The 19,643-nt window shown below is 45.9% G+C and overlaps 2 protein-coding genes across 2 annotated transcripts in view; both read right to left on the bottom strand.

Annotated features, from left to right (window-relative positions):
* The window catches only part of LOC311580615 (glutathione S-transferase alpha-5), an 83,113-nt gene that overhangs the window by 29,239 nt on the left and 34,231 nt on the right, over positions 1 to 19,643 (bottom strand). The gene's annotated exons all lie outside the window — the stretch shown is intronic.
* On the bottom strand, positions 1,792 to 11,484 carry TMEM14A (transmembrane protein 14A). The gene is made up of 5 exons (XM_084752284.1): positions 11,331 to 11,484; positions 9,131 to 9,216; positions 6,246 to 6,347; positions 5,407 to 5,494; positions 1,792 to 2,280 (listed from the first exon to the last, which is right to left on the bottom strand). Exons 2-5 carry the CDS (start codon positions 9,198 to 9,200, stop codon positions 2,241 to 2,243), a joined length of 300 nt encoding a protein of 99 aa, XP_084608410.1. The 5' UTR covers positions 9,201 to 9,216; positions 11,331 to 11,484; the 3' UTR covers positions 1,792 to 2,240.

Here is a 19,643-nt window from a genome sequence, read left to right as displayed (position 1 = left end):
GATAAAAACATATTTCTACACAACCAGGAGGAATCTCTAAAACAAACAAACAAAAAAAGTATGACCATGTTTTAAGAATCTGTATTTTTAAATACAGAACTCTGCAGTTTAGTGCTTTTTTTTTTTAAAGAAGGCATGGAGAAGTAGCCATGTTAGTAGGGAATAACAAATATGTATGGAAATAAACTACTGGACACTTATCAATAAGCTAGAAAAGCCTACCCCTGCTAGAAATAAGACATACAGCCTAGAATGAGTCCAGAAAACCCAAGCAGGAGTCCTCTGTGTTCTATACAGTGCTAGAATACACTTGTATGTAGTAAGTATGTCTGTCTGTGTGTGTGTGTGTGTGTGTGTGTGTGTGTGTGTGTGTGTGTGTGTACCTGTGCTTGCTGTGGCACATGTGTGGTGGTCAGAGAACAGCTGACAGGCACAGTAGTCTCATCATACCAAGTAGGCTCTAGACATGGAACTCAGGTCATCTGATTCAGCAGCAAGCAACCTAGCCGGCTAAGCCACCTTGTTCACCCTCAGATTATAAAACAAAACTCAGCAATAACACAAACACACACACACACACACACACACACACACCCCACCACCACCACCACCACCACCATTCACTTTCACTGGCTTTTGGGAAAAGTCCAGGGTGCAGCATAGTTTCAACGAGCTTCTAAAAGGTTCCATCACTGGGGTACCTCACGGATATAGTAAATGTTTCTACACTCAATCACACAATCTGGCCTTATTTCTATGTCAACCACAGCATGAGTAGAAGCCCTTGTCAACCCTGCCTGTTGCTGAGGAAGCAAACCACCCGCCATGCCCAGCCTGGCTTGTGTTAGCCGTGTCTTTGGCATTGCTGGGATCAATGCGGATTTTCTTTTCTTTTTAAATGGGTCAGGTGGTGGTAGCGCATGCCTTTAATCCCAGCACTCGGGAGGCAGAGGCAGGTGAATCGCTGCGAGTTCAAGGCCAACCTGGTCTACAAAGTGAGTCTAGGACAGCCAAAGCTACACAGAGAAACCCTGTCTCGAAATACTAAAAAAAAAAAAAAAAAAAAAAAAAAAAAAAAAAAAAAAGGTTTTTAAAGCATAGCAAAGACCTTTCTTCTGCTAGTAGGTTTGCTTTCTCCCTCCCTCAGTTCCTTATGGCTGCTTGTAGGTCAGCAGAGAAAGTACTCCTGCCTACCAGGCCAGCAGCTGGAGCTCTCCACCCCTCTCCACATCAACAAAGGCCACTGTCTGAAGGCCTAAGGCTGAGAGCCTAGTGGCCTGGAGGGCAAGCCTAACTATTAGAAACCCTTGGGGGATGAGAAACTGAGTCCTCAAAAGAGGGACAGAGTTCCCAGAGACCACACCAGCCAGGGGAAAATGGGCATGAAACTCCAGATGGTCCATCTGCTCCTAAAACTGCCGAGGGCATTACAAGCTATAACTGCCCTTAAAATGGAGTGGTGGTTTCATTGTGTGTGGGGGGGGGGTGGCGGGGGGGGGGGGGAGCTGCTCCTGAGGAGCACGGAGATCTGGTGTGAGCAACACTCCCGTGACAGCCTTTTTACTAAAAATTAAGCATGTTAATGTCAAAGGTGATCGAGTGATTGCGTTCCTAGAAAAGACAAAAATGAATGAAAAGGCTTAAAATAAATTGCATTTTATTTGAATACTGAATACATTCTCTTAGGACTGTATGCACTGATGCACTGAGAACAGAATTCCTTCAAGGCAACCTCTTCCCCACCCCCTGCTCCCCCACACACACCCACACAACTCCCACCCATCCCCCACCCACTCCAACAACAATGAAAATAAAATCCCTAATGTACCAAAATGGCATACAACTCATTAACATCCTCGGTGGCTCCCTCCAGGAATCCCGTTACCTGAGAGGCTACAGTTTAACTTAAACTTATTTGAGTCATAAGTGTTTGGAATTGTCAAAAGCAGAGAACAGCAAGCCCCCAAATTCCATACATAACATGAGACAAAGTAAATGAACATACAACAACTCTTTAAAGACCAGGATTAATGAACAGAAACGGCTAAAATTTGTGCTTTGAACAAAAGAGGGGAGGACAAACAAACATGGCCAATTATTTTAAATATTAGGGCGACAACACTATTTTCATTTCAATATAAGACGTTTCCCATGTATTTAAATTGAAGTTTTAAGTGCAGGAACCTGCTCCGCCCGGCACAGGAGCATGATGGGAGTTTGGCTCTTGGCTCCTCTAGGTGCTAAAGCAACAGCAGGACAAGTCTCAGGATCATCATGAGGCTGAGGGAGGAGAAGAGTAAGAAAGAGAGAGGGTCACTCTGGTGGACAGGAAGGCCATGTCCTACCCTGTCATGGTCCTGTGCTGTGTCCTCAGAGAGCTCTATCACAGCCCTCCTTAAGGCAGGAGGGAATTCATTTGTCTTGTGTCAACTTCAAAGTATTCCCTGAATGACGGAGAAAGCCACACCTGCTGCTCTGAACCCTCGCAGAAGGGCTTAAGAGAGAAAGGTCAGGGTGAGATACAAACTTCCAGAAGCCACCGGAGAAGAGCAACTCAGAAGAAGTAATCAAGGTGCCGAGAGATGGCTCAGCAGCTAAGGACACTTGCTGCTCTTCAGAGGACCAGAGTCCATTCCGTTACGGTATCCATGGCAGCGCTCATCATCAATGATTTATAACTCCAGCTCCAAGGGGTCTGATGACCTCTTCTGCACTCCTAGGGCACCTGCACATTCATGGCGGCACACGCACACACAAACTATGGAGAAGTCATTCAGTGGCAGTATTGATTACAGTATTAGGAACTGGGTCCTCTATTTGTCACTAACCTCTACTTTTGATCCTCCTCAGCATCAACGATCATCTCAGGGCAGGGACATAGCTATGAAGTTGTCTTGGCAACCCCTCCCCACAAATGAAAATCACCACACTAGATAAGCAGAGAGCCACACTAGAAAAGGCTACAGCAACAAAAGACCATGAAACTGCCCACGAGGCCATAACCCACAGCAATATACTGCTGACACTTGAAGTATTTCTGTTATTATCTTGGTTTTTGCCACAGACATCTTTATATACTGAGTCAAGCTATAGTTGGTAGGTTTTGATCCTTTTTTATATTTTATTATGACATTATTAATTTACAATGACACCAACTAAAAGCATGATATGCAAATGCCTGCTCAATAGTCCATTATATAGATAAAATATTTATGTTTCTTTCCTGGTGAATTTCTAGGAAGATTTAGTACTTCAGATTATTATATTTTCTATTATAAGCTTATTATATTTTCTATTAGAAATACAGCCACAGTATTTGTGCACAGGCTTTGTGTACTTCTTCTTTGAAATAACTGGTGAAAAATGAAATTGTGTACCAAAGGAAGACAACGTTAGGGCTTTCAACACACAAGGGCGGTTTCCGGGAGGACTTAGAAACAGTTTCTCTATCTTTTATTTGGTAATATATATTTAATTTCATGGACAGAATCACAGGATCAGGGCTATGGCTGCAGCTCAGTGGCAGAGGGCTTTGCCTGGCATGTGCAAGGCCCTGGGGTGAGTCCACAGCATTGAAACAGTAGCAGGAAACTAACTGATAACTAGCTGTGGGAAGGAGAAGCTTTCCCCAGAGACTCATGTGTGTGTGTGTGTGTGTGTGTGTGTGTACACTTAGTCCCCAGCTGGTGGCGCTGTTGAGGGAGGTTTATGTCACCTGAAGGAAATGAACCTGGCTGGAGGAAGTACATCACTAAGGGGCGGGATTTGAGGTTTTGTAGCCTGTCTGTCTTCCTACTCTCTCTCTCGGGCTAGAATGTGGTCACTCTACTTCCTGGTTCCCAGGCCTGTCTCACCCAAAGCAGCTGTGCTATACCTGAGGTGATGGACTGTGTCCCCTCAGCAACATCCTCCCACCACTCCCTGGGACTAAACCCTCTTCTCTTCCAGGGTGCTTTCTTTCTGTGGGGGCATTCTATCACCGTAACAGAGAAGCAATTAACATACTAAACACCCAACCAAATAAATAAACAAATTCCCAGGCATGGTGGTGCACTCGGACACACATGCATGCCTTTAATCCCAGCACTCTGGGAGGCAGGGGCAGGCAGATCTCTCTCTCTCTCTGTTAAGTTCTGAGGGCCAGCCTGGTCTACAAAGAGAATCCAGGAAGCCAAAGATACACAGGGAAATCCTGTCTCAAAAAAAAAAACCTAAATAAATAAATAAAATTAATATGCTAGATCCAACTAAGAGAAATTTAAGGCAGTCAACAGGCAGTACACACTCCATTTAAGCCCTATAATATGGGGAGTAGGGACTGCCTCCGACATGGACTCTGTTGTCCACTCACTGATCACTTCCCCACGGCTGGGCGGCTATGCCAGGCCACAGCGGAAGAGGATGCAGGTGGTTCAGATGCAACTTGATAGGCTGGGGTCAGATGGTAGGGGCAGAAGGCCCCCCCTCTTCTCTGAGGACTAGGGTAAGGGAGGAGGGGTAAAGAGGGAAGGAGGGAGAGTGAGGCCGGAGGAGAGGAGGAAGGGGGCTCCAATCAGGATGTAACATGAATAAATTAAAAATAAACAAACTTAATTTAAAAAAAAAAAACCCTTCCTTCAAAATTCAATGACTCGGACTGTCAGTCACTGTACGGCTCTTTAAAAGGGTACTAAATGAATTTACCACTAAAAGCGGATGGAGCAACTGAGGAAGAACTTAGCTCTTTATTCTGATAAATGTTTACATCGGATTGAACACTGCAAAGTGCATCAGGGAGGAACGTTGCCACAGCAAAGACTGGCTGAGTCCATGGCGGCTTATGTCTGCTTTGCTTATACTTACCATAGTAATCATTCTCTTTAAAATGTTTTAAAAGAGTGATTCCAGTGTGTGTGTGTGTGTGTGTGTGTGTGTGTGTGTGTGTTCTTGTATGTGTACATGTGTGAGTGCCTACAGAGACACTGACAGATGCCCTGGACTTGAAGGCACAGGTGGTTGTAAGCCACCTGACGTGCATTCTGGAAACCAGCCTCAGTTCTTACGGGAAAGCAGCAAGTGCTCTTGACTCCTGAGCTGCCTCTCCGGCATGACAATTAAATCCTTTTAAAAACATTTCGTGATTTTTATTTCATTTGTAATAATGCTTTGCCTGGCAGCGTATGTTTGTCTCTGGTGCATACGGAGGCCGGAAGAGTGTTAGATTCCTCTGGGACTGGAGTTACTGATGGTCATCAGCCAAACCTGGTCCTCCGCAAGAGTGGAGCCATCTCCACAGAGGTATGAAAACTAATTCTTCACAAAAATTACCAGCACTTTGGCAAGACTGGGCATACTGAGTGATATTGCCACTGACTGTCACCTTTCTGAAATCTGTCATGAGAAAGCGTTGACCAGAATGGTCCTTACCTTAAGCCTGCAACCAGACCAGCAGGCATTACTTTCTTGGACCTCTTAAATCTCACACCCATTATGGTGGCCAGGAAGAAAGCTGTAACTGAAACCCAAATGCCACGAATTAGAATTTCAAACATTATCAATGCTTCCTAGTCAAAAAAATAAAACCAAGTACCCTAGGGGTGGGGCAGGGCTAAACAGTAGGCATGCTCTTACTAAGTGCAGGGAAAAAAAAAAGAAGCTGGAAGTAAGGCCTCTGCTTCTTTTGGACAGCCTTAAGGCATAGCTGTACATAAGAGCTATCTGTGCTCTAAACACGATGCAGTAAGGCTACATAAGGGTATTTTCACAGTAACTTGAAAACCACATTCGATGTACACCTAAGAAAGCTAAAAGAAAGTCTAGTCACCTGGTGTGGTGGCGCATGCCTTTAATCCCAGCACTCAGGAGGCAGAGGCTGGCGGATTGCTGAGAGTTCGAGGCCAGCCTTGTCTACAAAATGAGTCCAAGATAGCCAAGGCTACACAGTGAAACCCTGTCTCAAAAAAAACCCAAACCAAAAAAAAAAAAAAAAAGAAAAAGAAAAAGAAAAAAGAAAAGAAAGAAAGAAAGTCTACTCACAATCCTGTGCCTTTGCTGATTTAGTTTCTAGTAGCATGTGTTGTAAAAACGTGAAATGGAAAGCTGCAAATGCTAATATTTTTTATCAATTCCCTCTAGAAAGTAATGAGAGTTATGCCCCATCTTGACAGATGGGCTCACAGACACTTCACTTTGACAGTTCATTTCCTAGTAAGCCTGGTACAGAGCATGACTGGGGCATCTTCCACTGGGGAAGACATTTCACTTACACAGTGACACTTTGACATCCCGTTTGTCATTGGAGACACGGTAGGCACCATAGCCAGCCAAAAGTCCAACAGAAACGCCAGCAATCAAAGACAGAACTCCACCTGTGGGAGGAGAGAGAGAGAGAGAGAGAGAGAGAGAGAGAGAGAGAGAGAGAGAGAGAGAGAGAGAGTGTGAGAGAGTGAGTTCTTCGGTTGAGGGACATCTAGTTTGTTTCCAGATTCTGGCTATTATGAATAAAGCTGCTAATAACATAGCTTGGCAAATGTCCTTGTTGTGTGGTGTAGCATCTTTCGGGTATACGCTCAGGAGTGGAATAGCTGGGTCTTAAGGTAGCACTATTCCCAATTTTCTGAGAAAGAGCCAGATTGATTTCCAAAGTGGTTGTACAAGTTTGCACTCCCACCAGCAATGGAGGAGTGTTCCCCTTTCTCCACATTCTCCCCAGCATGTGCTGTCAGTTAAGATTTGATCTTTGTCATTCTTAGGGGTACAAGATGGAATCTGTCATTTTGATTTGCATTTCCCTGATGACTAAGGATTTTGAGCATTACTTTAAATGTTTTTCATCCATTGACTATTGCTCTGTTGAGAATTCTCTGTTTAGTTCAATACTCCATTTTTTAATTGAGTTATTTTGTTTGTTGCTGTTTAATTTCTTGAGTTCTTTATGTATTTTAGATATTAGCCCTTTGTCAGATATAGGGTTGGTGAGGATCCTCTCCCAGTTTGTAGGCTGTCATTTTGCTCTGTTCACAGTGTCCTTTGCCTCATCCAAAGAATGAATAAAGAAACTGTGGTACTTTTACACAGCAGAAACTATTCAGCTATTAAAAACAAGGAAGTCTTGAAATTCTCAGGCAAATGGATGGAACTAGAAACAATTGTCCTGAGTGAGGTAATCCAAACTGAGAAAGACACGCATGGTGTATACTCACTTATAAATGGATATTAGCCCAACATAGATGTCCTCTGAGAGACTCCACCCAGCAGGGGATTGGGACAGATGCTGGGACTTCCTGCTGGACTCCAGGTGTGAGCAGTATGGAAGAATGGGGGGATGGAAGGACTCAGAGGGTTCAGGAGCCACACAAGAAGAACATAAAGGCTGGCGGATCTGGACCCAAGGGGGCCTGTTAAAACTGTTGCACCAGCCAAGGACAATGCATGCAGTAAACCTAGACCCCATTCAGATCTAACCATGGACAGCTCATTCTCCACAGTTGTGAGGAGAACAGGGACTGCCTCTGACATGAACTCTGATGCCCCCAATCTGATCACTTTCCCTTGGTGGGGAGGCCCCAGGGGTATACAGAGGAAGGGGAAGCAGGCTATCTGGATGAGACCTGATAGGCTGTATTCATATGGTGGGGGAGGAGGTCCCCTTCTATCAGAGGTCTAGGAGAGGGGAATAGGGCAGAAGAGGGGGGATGGGAAGATACAAGTGAGGGGATAACAACTGTGATGTAATCTGAATAAGTTATAATAAATTAAAATGTTTAAAGATTTTTTTTTAAAGAAGCATTAGTACAGATAGCTCTTGCATGCCCTCCTTGGGCACTTTACACTCATGTGCACATACCCACACAATATACACAATCTAAAATAATGAAAATAAGTCTTTTTAAAGTGAAGAAGGGGAAAAGAGAACTGTAGCCAGATGTGGTGACATATGACTTTAATCCTGGCACTCAGGAGACAGAAACAGGTGTATCTCTGTGAGTGCTAGCTCAGCCTGACTTACATAGTGAGTTCAAGTGAGCCAGAACTTTATAGAAATACTCTGTCAAAAAAAATTCACACAGCCAGGGCTACACAGAGGGTTGAACAACTAGTGTTAAACTCCACCACAAATCAAATGGACGTACACAGATACTCAGAGTACACTATCCTATCCGTGCAAAATATAGACTCTTCCCTCTGGTCCACAGGGCCATCTCTGAAATGCTGCACAAGCAAACTACATCTGCCTATAATTATTTTTTAAAGAAATACTCTTACTTTTTAGGCTGGATATGGTAACATATGCCTTTAATCCCAGCAGTTAGGATACAGAAGCAGACAGAGCTCTGTGAGTTCAAGGTCAACCTAATCTACATAGTGAGGCCAGCTAGCACTTCACAGTAAGACTGATTCTAAAACAAAACAAAACAAAATTAATTATTAAAAAAAGGAATCTGCCTATAAAACACTGAAGCTTGACTATGGAGTTCAGAAAAGTCTAAATATTTATAACTATAAAAACTAAATAATTAAGTACTTTATATCCTCATTAACTATTTTGTGGGGTTAGGAAATTACGAAAGTCTGAAAGAGCCATTTTTATTTTCTAGCATCGATGTATCATAAATTATTATAAAAACAATAAGATTACTAATAGTTACATTATGAAATATAACAATCTCAGGACCAGAAAAAGCTCTAGCGTCTGCATCTTGTTTGTTTATAATTAAGTATCCTTAAGGAAAATGTTTTATTCCTTTGTAAATGGGGGTAGGAAGAAGTTGCCTTGAAGAAGGTTAGTTAACGATGAAATTTTAATTGCTAGTGAAATCAGTTTTGTGGAAAACAGGAATGCTCTGCCACGACTGGCCCCACAGAACTGACTTCTCTCCATGAATCTCTTCCAAGGCGTTCTGGTGCTCAGCCACCTCTGGGACATCTTTAGCTTTTTGTCCTGCTCAGGATCCGCAGGAGATTCCAACACAGCCACCAACTCCCCACTAAGTTCCTTCGATGAATTTGTGTGGGACATGGTGGGGTCCACCTATATTCCCAGCACTTGGGAGATCAAGACTGAGTTTGAGGTTAGCCTGAGCTACATGAGACACCGCATCAGGAAGGAAGGCAGAGAAGGAGAAAGGGAAGGAGGAAAGTTCCGGCTTACCTCTTCGCTTATATCCCAAAATACTTCCAATTGTCACGAGGGCTGCATAACCAAAGCCAACCAGGTCCATTGGTAAAGATGCAAGTCTAAAGAGAGGGTGAGGGGCGCATTATGTAGTGTTTTGGAAAACAACAAATGTGTGTACAAATGAGAGGCATCCCACAAAACTATGAGATTTGCCGGGCCCGCCAAGGAAAGGAGGTTCAATCTTTACCTCTTGTACCACCTAGACACTGTCTCCCATCTCATCAGTACACACACACACACACACACACACACACACACACCATGTCCAATTTGTGTTAATAAAATACTCTTGGGTGTGGGGCCTAGAGAGTGGCTGACCTACCAGGTAGTACATCCTTACAGGAAACTGAACACCCGCTCCCAGCAGCAATCAAGTGCTCATAGCTCCTCAGGTAAGGGTGGGACTTTGTGTGCATCCATTGCCCCTTCTCCATATTGGGGTTCTGTCCGGCTTGAGTGTGCATGCTAAACAATCGCTGTGAGTTCATATGTGCATCTGCCCTGCTGTGTCTGGAAAACACCGTTTGCTTGTAGTCATCTGAGACCTCTGGCTCTTACAGCCTTTTACCACTTCTCAGATGCTCCCTGAGCCTTCTGGGGAGGCGAGTGACAGACAACCCACTTAGTGCTGAGCACTCCTCAGTCTTGTTCTCTGCACGTTGACCAGCTGTGGGTGTCATACTGTAAGACGTTTCTCTGATGAGGGCTGACAGATGCTAACCTATGGCTATGGTGATAAGTTATTAGAAGTCATTTTAATACCATGTCCTTTCAGCAGAGGAGCCACGGTGAGCTGTCCGTAGGGACTACAACCTATCTAGCCACAGGATCCTGACATTTTTGTATTTTTACTACCTTTACATCTATTTTTACACAGGAAAAATAACCATGTGAGCAAATGTGAAAAATAGTAATGGTAGGAAGTTTCCTGTGCATTTGGCTGTGTGTGTGTGTGTGTGTGTGTGTGTGTGTGTGTGTGTGTGTAGGTGGCATATATATTTGGAATATAGACAGAGGTGTCTAACTGCCAGAAAGACACTTTAAAAAAAAAAAAACAATGCTGGTAATACAGACCATTCATCTTTGGATAGAAACTTGGCACCCTGATTTTTCTTCAAAGCTAACCAAAAGTGTGAAAAGTGAATTTACCTTCTTGTTTAGTCCTCAACCGCTCCTGCGCTCCTGTGACCCTGTCTCAGAGACTGAGCCCTTTAATTTGGTGTAAAACTATTGTGGTGTATTTCCTGTCCAATTCTTTTTTCTCAGCCAGTCAAGCTCATGGAGGGCAAACCCACACGGCATCAGCAATTGCTGACCTGCACACAGCACCAAGCACGCTGCCCTGAGTGAATCTATGCTGAAATTATGCCGTGGCTGTCTCCATGCCCCTCCACTGCCCCACCACCCCTGGCTACAATGTCAGGAATCCCCACAATTCCTTCATCTCCACAGAGAACTGAGTGTTGTTCAAAAGAGGCTAAAAACAAATACATTCCAAAACCATTGCTCACTGTGAAAACTCACACTAGTCAATTCTCTTTCTAGTTTCTTTTGGACACTTGCCCAGTACAAAACAAAGCATGAAGGCTGTAAGAATGTGAAAGGAATGGGGTGTGACTGAAAAGGGAGGCATGTTCATTGCATGTTCCTGCAAGAGACTCAGGCTAGATTCTGAGACAAGGCCAAAAAGCATCCCAGGTGTAATGCGGCAATATGATTTAAGACAAACCCCTGTCTTTCCCTTTTCCAAGTCCTCTAGAAGTTGGCCAACAAATATACACAAAGCATTTTGTGTAAATATACACAAAGCATTTACATTTTCATATAAAAATAAAACAGTTGCCTACCTCTGCGCTACGTGGGCATGAAAGCCATTATTGAAGCAAGTCTGGTTGAACCTTACCTACCACCACACCCCACCTCTGGGAGGATAGAAGGCAAAACAAATGAGAGATCTAGGGCCTATGAAGGCAGAAATTCGGAAAAGTGTCAGGATGAGCCAGGAAAGATCCTTGGGAGGGCAGCCTCTATCCCTCCTTCACCAAGTTCTCCGAACTGTTTTTGGTAGTGAAGATTGAGAGACTGAAGGAGTGGGCAGATGTTCCGCAAAGACCCGTTTATTTTCATGCCTTGGTAAGAAACGTTTACTTAACGGGATGGATGCACAGCTCACCTGCAACCTTGAGCCCTTGCTGCATCTGGCGAAGGCGGAAAGAGGCAGCGGCGCGCAAGCGCAGTACCTCACTCCGGAAGCAGTACTGCGCCAGCGCACTCCCTCACTGCGACCAGCTGTAACGTGCACACGTCGGAGTCCACCCGGGAGCTGGTTTAAGAGGCGCGGAGTTCCTGATCCCTCGTTCTTCTGCTGTCACCGGCCTAGGAGCGGGGGTGCAGCTCTGGGTCTGCGGGAGCTAAGACCCTGGGAACTTTCTTCCCCACCCTACCGCGTAGGCCCCCGGAGTGCAAGGCTGGAGTCTGCTGCCCCCTCCCGGCGTGGCCCATGATTGCAGCGAGACTCCTGGGTTTAGCTAGATTCCCTCCCTCCCCCTTAAAAAAAACCGCTGTTAAGAGTTTTAGGGTGGCGGGGGGAGAGGGGGCCTTTAGAAAGATAACATACAGGCAGTCTACAAATTGTTTCTGTTTTCAATGGAGATAGGGAATGTTCCAAAAGGTGAAATAAGATATTCAAAGTTGGACTGGAGGGATGGCTCGGGTTAAGAGCACTGCCTACTCTTCTAGAGGTCCTGAGTTCAATTCCCAGCAACGACCTGATGGCTCACAACCATCTGTACTGTGATCTGATGCCCTCTTCTGGAATGTAGATTCACATGCAGATAGAGCATTCACACATAAATAAATAAAAAATTTGAAAAAGATGTTCACAGTCAGAATCCAAGTTGATGTGGTTTCAAAGCCCAGCTGTTCTTACAGCTCACCACGTAGACAGGTGTGGGCATAGCATCATAGCTTTGACTCTGGGAAACCAGAACTGCCACGCCTTAGATGTTCAGGAGGAACGGTACAGAAGGCCAGAGTTGGAAAGTCTTGCGAGTCCGGGGCAATCAGTTCCCAGAAAAGAAACTTAAGTCGACAAGGAATTGTGTCTCTTGGTAAATTCTTATGCCATTGCAGTTTGGCCTTCTAGGCTGAAAATAGTAACTAGGACGAGCCTCTGCCCTCTGTTATACAACAGCAGTCTAGGTATCAAGAAAGGCTCCAGAATTGTCTGGGGTAGGGAATAATAGAAACCCCCCCCCATTACAAATGATCCTAATACATACACTACATCTTGTGGCGTTCATTTGTTGATCCTGTTCTGTCCACATCTCCCCCTCCCTGCCACTGAGGAAGTAATGTGACTGTATTTTGAGAATTAGAAAGTCTAAACTGGTCCCAGGGAATTAACCAAACCCTGGAAGAGTCACGGGACACTGGCAGCAAGACACAGTGAGGCGGTGCAGTCGCATCCTGAAGTGGGCCTCCAAGTTCTCCTGTTCTCCTTCCCACCTCCTGCTTGTCCACCCTCACCCCAACCCCCCCTTCAGACTCACAGAACACTTTCCCTATGCAAAATAAAATAAGAGCCCTTTGGAATTCTTTATTACTCTTATGACATGATTGGGTACAGGATGGCACATTTGATCTCACCCTAGATTTACACAGTTTGGTGCTGGGAATTGGAGCACAGGCTCTCCAGTGCACTCAAACAGCCCTTCACCAAGACACGCCATCAGCCCGGGAGCAGGGCTAAGATATGGCCAGACTAGATGCTCTGAGATCCAGACACTGAAGTGTAGGAAGATGGACGCAGCCTCGCTCCCAGTCTGTTGTTCTAAATGAGCCTCAGAGAGCATCTCTCTGCACGGCATTGGGATTGCATGCTGTCACATACGTGGAACAGAATTGTTCTTAGGGAGAGGACCCCTGTCACCTGAGGTCAAGCAATCAGCTTCCACCTGCTCTGGTCAGGGTGGAGCCCAGGATGAAGGTGCAGCCAAACCTTGTGGCCTTGCCATCTTATAAGACTGTCTATCCATGGCCCAGAGCAACGGAGACACAATTCCAATATGACCCCAATGCCTTTGGCATTCTGGAGAAATGCACAAAATAAAATACATAAGATTTCAAAGGAAGCTCAGTTTTTGAAGAGTACAGTACCTGGGGTTATGTCTGAATGGTGTCACAGAGAGTACTGGGGTGTTTTAAGGTGTCTGTGATAGGACTGTCTGTGGCCCTGGTGATAAGAGACACACACTAGCGCTGCCATTGTTTGATGTCTGCTTTCCTAATGGGCATGATGGACTTAAGTTAGAGCGAAAACAGGAATTTCTTTATTCCACCTGATTCTCACACCTCCTGATTCTGGACCATTCTGGAATTAGACTCTCCCCCCCCCCCCCCCCGCACAGGACAGATCCTAGTTCTACAGTAATGAGTGTTTCCATAGATTGAGTACATGAAGACACAGAGCAAGGGAAGGCCAGGTCAATAGTCCAGCCATCTGCCCCACTATCTGATTAGTCAGTGCTTTTTGAATCCATTGGAAAGTCAGAGCTGTCGTGCTTGATGCCGCCTCTTAAGTCACAGTAAATCATTTACCTAGAGAGGACAGCAGGGAGAGTCACAACACAAGTCTTTAAAGCCAGCTAGGGAGATCTGCCCAGTTCCCTGTTCCCTTCCCAAGGTTATCTTTTCCTTCCTGACCCAGACGGTGTTTTTATCCTTTGGCTTCCACCAGGGGGCGACAGCAGGCACTGGCAGGGAGGGTGGGTTGGCTACCGCCTCCAATTAGATGAGCTGAGATCCAGAATGAGTGCATGACTGGTGATAGAGGAAAAACAGAAACAGCAGAAGCCAGAACAGTAGTGTCTGTCTGGGCTGCCAGCCACAGCCATGTGCGATCATGAGAGCTTGTCAGAGTGAGAAGGGCCCAGACCACACCTGCTAAAGGGCTGTGTCCCTCAGACCTATGTTGTGACCCTAAACCAGGCAGCCATCTTTGGCCCATACTGGAGCAGCACTCTTCTAGAACTTGCTGCTCTTGTGGGAAGTGCCAGCTTTACCTCGCTGGGTTTGATTTCTTCTTGAAAATCGACAGCCACCCCAAGGCTGCCATGTATACTATAGTCTGTAGCCATCCCAAGGCTGCCATATGCACTGCAGTCTGGACAGTAACTGGATGCTAACAATACATCTCTACGAGGGTCAAGCAGCTACTACATGAAGGATCTGGGATTCTGAACCAGGAAGATGCTGGTATGGTGTTTCATGCCTTTCATCACAGTCTTGGAGTAGAGGGGAAGGGGGGAGTGGACAGCAGTTTTCTGTGAATCGAAGGTCAGCTAGGTCTATGTAGCAAGTACCGGGACAGTCAGAGCTACATATCCAGACCTTGCCCTAAACAAACAAACAAAATATCCACCCAACAACAACAACCTCCCCCCCCCCCCCGCAACCAACCCATGCTTGCATTCTGTTACTATGAATCATCAAATAATGCAAGGATTCTGGTTGTGCCTGGAGAGGGGAGCCCTGGGTCTACATGACAGATCAGGACTCCTTTCTCAGCCTCTTGAAGTTTGTTCTTTGGCAATTGTAGGACTGACCTGCCCTAGCAGGTCCTTCTCCAGTGACAGGGACCTGAGATGGAGGTGCCAAGGGAAGAGAAAGGTAGAAAAGATCAATGCTGGGGTGGAAGGTCAGGCACAAGCTTGGTCTTGTGCCAAGCAAACTTATTAATCATTAAAGCACTTTATGTACTGTTTCCAGAGGAGAAATGGGACAGAGTCGGGAGACCCCATCATACTATGAGACAAAGTCAGCAAGTGGGAGGCTAATGCAGCACGTGTGAAGGAAACTCAGGCCATCTCCAGAGATGGTGGAGACACAGCAGCCTTGGGACTGATAACTCCAGCCTCTTCAGAGAGAAGAGCCAAGTTAATTCCTTCAAGGCCCATGCCTCAGTCTCAGACTAGCCCTGCCAAGTCTGCTCCTGAGCAAGGACAGAGCAAGGCTTGAAGGAGAGATAAACCTGTTTTTTAGGATTCCAAGTGCAAGATTGGAATGGTCTTGTGAGAAAACAGGTGAAGTTAATCCACTAGAAGACTGACCACCTCATGCAGGAGCTTAATTGTTGCCAGCTGAAAAGATCCTGTGAGGAGGAGATATATAAATGAGCCCAGAACTGGAGGCAGGGGCTTTTTGGAGACTTGGGATAGATTTGGCTGTTCATCACTGCACTTCAAGAGGCTCCTAGAGAGAACCGCTCAAGGGAAGGCTTCAAGGCTCCGGCTCCTGCTGAGGTTCTGGGTTCTGGTTACCCCAGGTTCCAGCAGAAGAAATCCTGCAGCTCACGCCCAGAGAATTGTTCCTCGGAACTGATATCCTTAAGGTTTTGTTATTGTGCCCATTAATCCTCACTTCCTATTGTTTTGGTTAGTTGGGTTATAAGTGACGTGTGCTCAGTCACTAAGTTGTTAATAAAATATATTGGTTAAGAAAATTGAGCCTACAAATGCTCCTTTGTCCTTTCCTGGGGACGTCTGAGAAAGACTTGGATCTGTCTGGCTATGTGGATTCCGTTCCCTACCCCATTATTTCTTTCCCCTCTTTCTGAGATCTCCTGAATCTTTCCTCCTGACTGTTGGCCTGGGCTTTCAGAAGGCACTGGCCTAACTCATTGTCATCTTAAGACAAAGCCTTGAAAGGAATGCCTGGGCACCAGGGACGTTGTTGGCATTACAAAAGCCCTCATCCTCATCGGCAGATCCAGAGGTGATGGCTGATCCTTACTGTGGCAAGGGCATCCAGTGCTCAGGCTCTGCCCCCGCCCTGAAAAGCTAAGGTTTCAAGTTGATCTCAGAGGGAACCCTGACAGCCCAGCTATGGAAATGAGAGAAGAGTCTTTCTAAAGACACTGGGGACAGGAGTGGGTGTGTGGGTCGGGGCACAGACACATTAGAGGTGACTCTGAGTGAGAAGGGACCTCATAGGGGTCCTTGGCATGTGGGTCTGTACCTGAATGCAGGGGGTAGGCACCATGGAGCCTGCAGGCCCCAGCACAGGCAAAATAGGAGCGAGAAAGACTTTTTAATCTGCTGCTGGTGAGTAGAAAAGCTGCAGTATTTCCAAATTAATGTCTTCTTCAGACAAAGCAAGTGTGGGGAATTTATGCAGGAGGCCTGCACATATCCACGTAGGAAAGCACTTGAGGTGTGGGCAGACTCTACTGTTCAGTTCAACATGCTAAGCAACACGCTCCTGAGCATGCTCAGTTTAGGGTCATAGTTCAAGAAGGGATAAAATGAAGGACGGTGTTTGTTATGCTTTAGCTCAAGCTCAGGGAGCATGTGTTTACAAGGACAAGACTGCAGACAAAATCATTTAGGTGTGCTTAGCTCGCCTTGTGAAGATGGCAGACAGGAAGGCTACAGGCTTTACTCTGTGGGAGAGTTAAAGGTGCAAGAATTTGCCCCTACAGGTGTCTTTATAGCAGCAAGCAAAGTATGTGGAGAAGGCCAAGAAAGAAGACGCAGTGGGACATTTACAGCTGTAATGGAAGGTGTCGGTCAGCATTCAGCAGTGGCCTGGCTTTCCAGTCCAACAGGCCAGTCCAGGGTCCAGGCGCTGCTTGCTTCAGGACAAGAACAGATGACCCTCAAGATCAAAGGTCCCATTTCTATCTCAGGAGCACCTTAGAACACTCAGGATGAGGCCTGTGCTCTAGGCGAGGCTCCTGGTCTCACTGGGGGAAGGTGGAAATAAGTTTTCCACAGAGTGTTACAGTTTAGATCTTTTAGAATGAAATTGCTGGTATTGGAAACTCAGGCGTTCCAAAGGCCTGCGACGATGCTGTAGTGTTACAGCTCTTTGGTTAAGCTGCTGTGCTAAGTAAGCACAGTAGAGGATGCAGGCAGATGCTTGGGAAGGCAGGTCCGGTGAGACTCAGGCCAGGTGGGTGCTTCACTGGTGGTCAGCACTGATCTTGCTGTGATGGAGGGGGCTTCATCGGCTGCCGAGGCAGTTCCATTACCACATCCAACAGCAATCTCCAGGGAGGAGGGGAGCCCTCCCTTCCACACAGAATAAATGGAGTCTCAGACAGTCATGATGGAGGAATGTTGGGAGCACAAGGGAGCAAACCAACCTTTATTTTCACGAATCAGGGATTTATAAACCTTGAGCCATGGGGATGGGTTTGTGAGGAGAATATGTCTGATTCACTAGGGCTAGAGGTGCCAAGATACTTAATTTACATGCAGTGGTACAGTGCTTCATTTACATGGCTGAGCTCAGAGGCTATCTGGAAACATCAGACTTCAACCTCACCAGCAGAGTCCCACAGGAGGGAGCTTCAGAGGGTATGAAAAGAACCATTTTTAGTGGGGCTCAGGAAGGACCTCTCTCAGAGGATTTCCTACACAGAGTTCCAGGCCTTGGCTGCCTTCCTAGGGAAAGGAGGTGCTTGCTATGGCGACCTGCACACTGCACAGCTGTGGGTCAGAGACAAATGATGCCCACTCTGTTTTCTACTGCAGGCTGCCTGAGCCTTGTTCCACTGGGAACAAATATGCTCTTTCCTTGACCCATACATTTCAGATGCTTTTGAGAGAAAGGTACAGATGTAAAAGAGAAGACGTGGAAGCTGTGAATAACGCTGGAGCAGGGGGAGGTGAGAGCAGTGGGGGAGGGGCTGTTTCAGAGGAAGGAGCCTCAGCACAAGGTGGCCTGTAGCAATGGTTGCTGGCCAGCTCCAGGCCAAGGCCACAGGGACAGGGCACCTCATAGTTCCATGTGCTCTAAAGCAAGACCTCCTGGATCAGAGCAACTTCAAAAGAAAGCACAGCTCTCCCTCTTCCCCAACCCCCCAACCCCGCAAACCCCAGTTTAAAATATACATATATCTTGTGTGATTGAAAACTCACATCGCAGGAACAGGGTCTGCCAGGATTTCTGATGAGACTGATAGAAACCTGTTTCATTTTCGTGTGAGATAATGAGTAGATGCGAGTTTTCACACATCTGGCCAGGAAAGACGATGCCAGAATCACTGGAGGGATTGTGCTGTAGATGGCATCTGTGCTTTATCTCGCCCAACCCCTCTTGTCCAGACTCCCCCTTTCCCTCTCTTCTCTTCTACTCCAATGTGCCCCTTTTTCTCCTTGTGTTTTCTTTCTTACTCTCACCTTCTCAAACCTCTTTGTTTTTTCCTAGGCCTCATGTCCTGCTTGGTTTACAGGAAGCTGCTGGACAAAGTGAGAAATTGATACAGAATTGGGGGAGGTGGGGGTGAAGCCATTGTGAGCAAGGGACTGGCTGCCCCAAATCATGAGCAGGAAACCTGTGCATCCTTCTCCCCGGTCCTGATGAACTCCAGGGAAAGACTTTTCTCTGACCTGCTAAGAAGAATCTGTCATTAAGAGGGCACTTCTGCCCACCTATTGATTTATAAAGTAATGGAATGTAATGTTTTGTTGCAAGTACAAAGACTCTGAATGTGAGGTTGCTTTTCAAGGTGTTGTGGAGACGTCCTTGGGTTCCTTAACCTCTTCTCTCAGTAGTTTTTGTTTACTGTGTTTGTTTAGCCTGTGGTGTATGGTTGGGAATAGCTGGTGACTAAGGCATAGAGATAGAAAGTTGTGAGTGCCTGCTTTCAGGTTCTCAAATCCACTGCACAACAAACTTGTATCAAGCTTAAATATGACTCCTGTGTGAAAGAATAACCTTTGGGCCCTTTCACCTTTTACTTTTTAAAGGATATGGGGGATCTAAGGAAGATGTTCTTTGTATGTGATTTTTTGAGATTAAAGCATATTTGAAAATAGTAGAGAGACAGTGGGGGATGGAAAAACAGAGTCTAGAAATGCAAGAGAGGTTCTGAAGGGATGGCTCAGTATTTAAGAGCACTGGTTGCTGTTTCAGAGGACGTGGGTTAAAGTCCACATACACCCAGTAGCTTACAGCTATTTGTAACTCTATCTCCAAGAGGTACATCATCACCCCCTTCTGGCTTCTGTGGGTACTGCATGCATATGATGTAGACAGTGACAGACACAGAGACAGACAAGCAGATACACACACACACCTTAAAAACAAGCAAAAGAAAACCCTGTCTCGAAAAACCAAAAAAAAAAAAAAAAAAAAAAAAAAAAAAAAAAACAAGCAAAAGAAATGCAGGTGATTGTTGACAAGACTGAAAGTGAGGCTTGTGTGTTGTTTGGCAATCAGACAAGAACAAGAAACAAAACCTTGAAACGGAGCAGGGACCTGAGCATGGTTAGATATACAGCTACCTCTAGAGGAGAGGGCAAGTAATAACACCTCAGTCTTAACACCACCTTTGCAGTTGGCCTGTAAGGAAGGAAGACAGAGATTCCCACTTCTTTCTGTGGCTGTTCTGAGACACATGGATGACCAGGGGGCCACATAATTAGTGAGCGGCTCATCCTGGGCTCTGGAGCCAGATAGCCACATTGCTGTCTAAGTG

This window comes from Acomys minous (genome assembly GCF_964271855.1).
Source record: "Acomys minous genome assembly, chromosome: 13".
Lineage (NCBI taxonomy): Eukaryota > Metazoa > Chordata > Mammalia > Rodentia > Muridae > Acomys > Acomys minous.
This window is presented reverse-complemented; position numbering and strand designations above follow the sequence as displayed.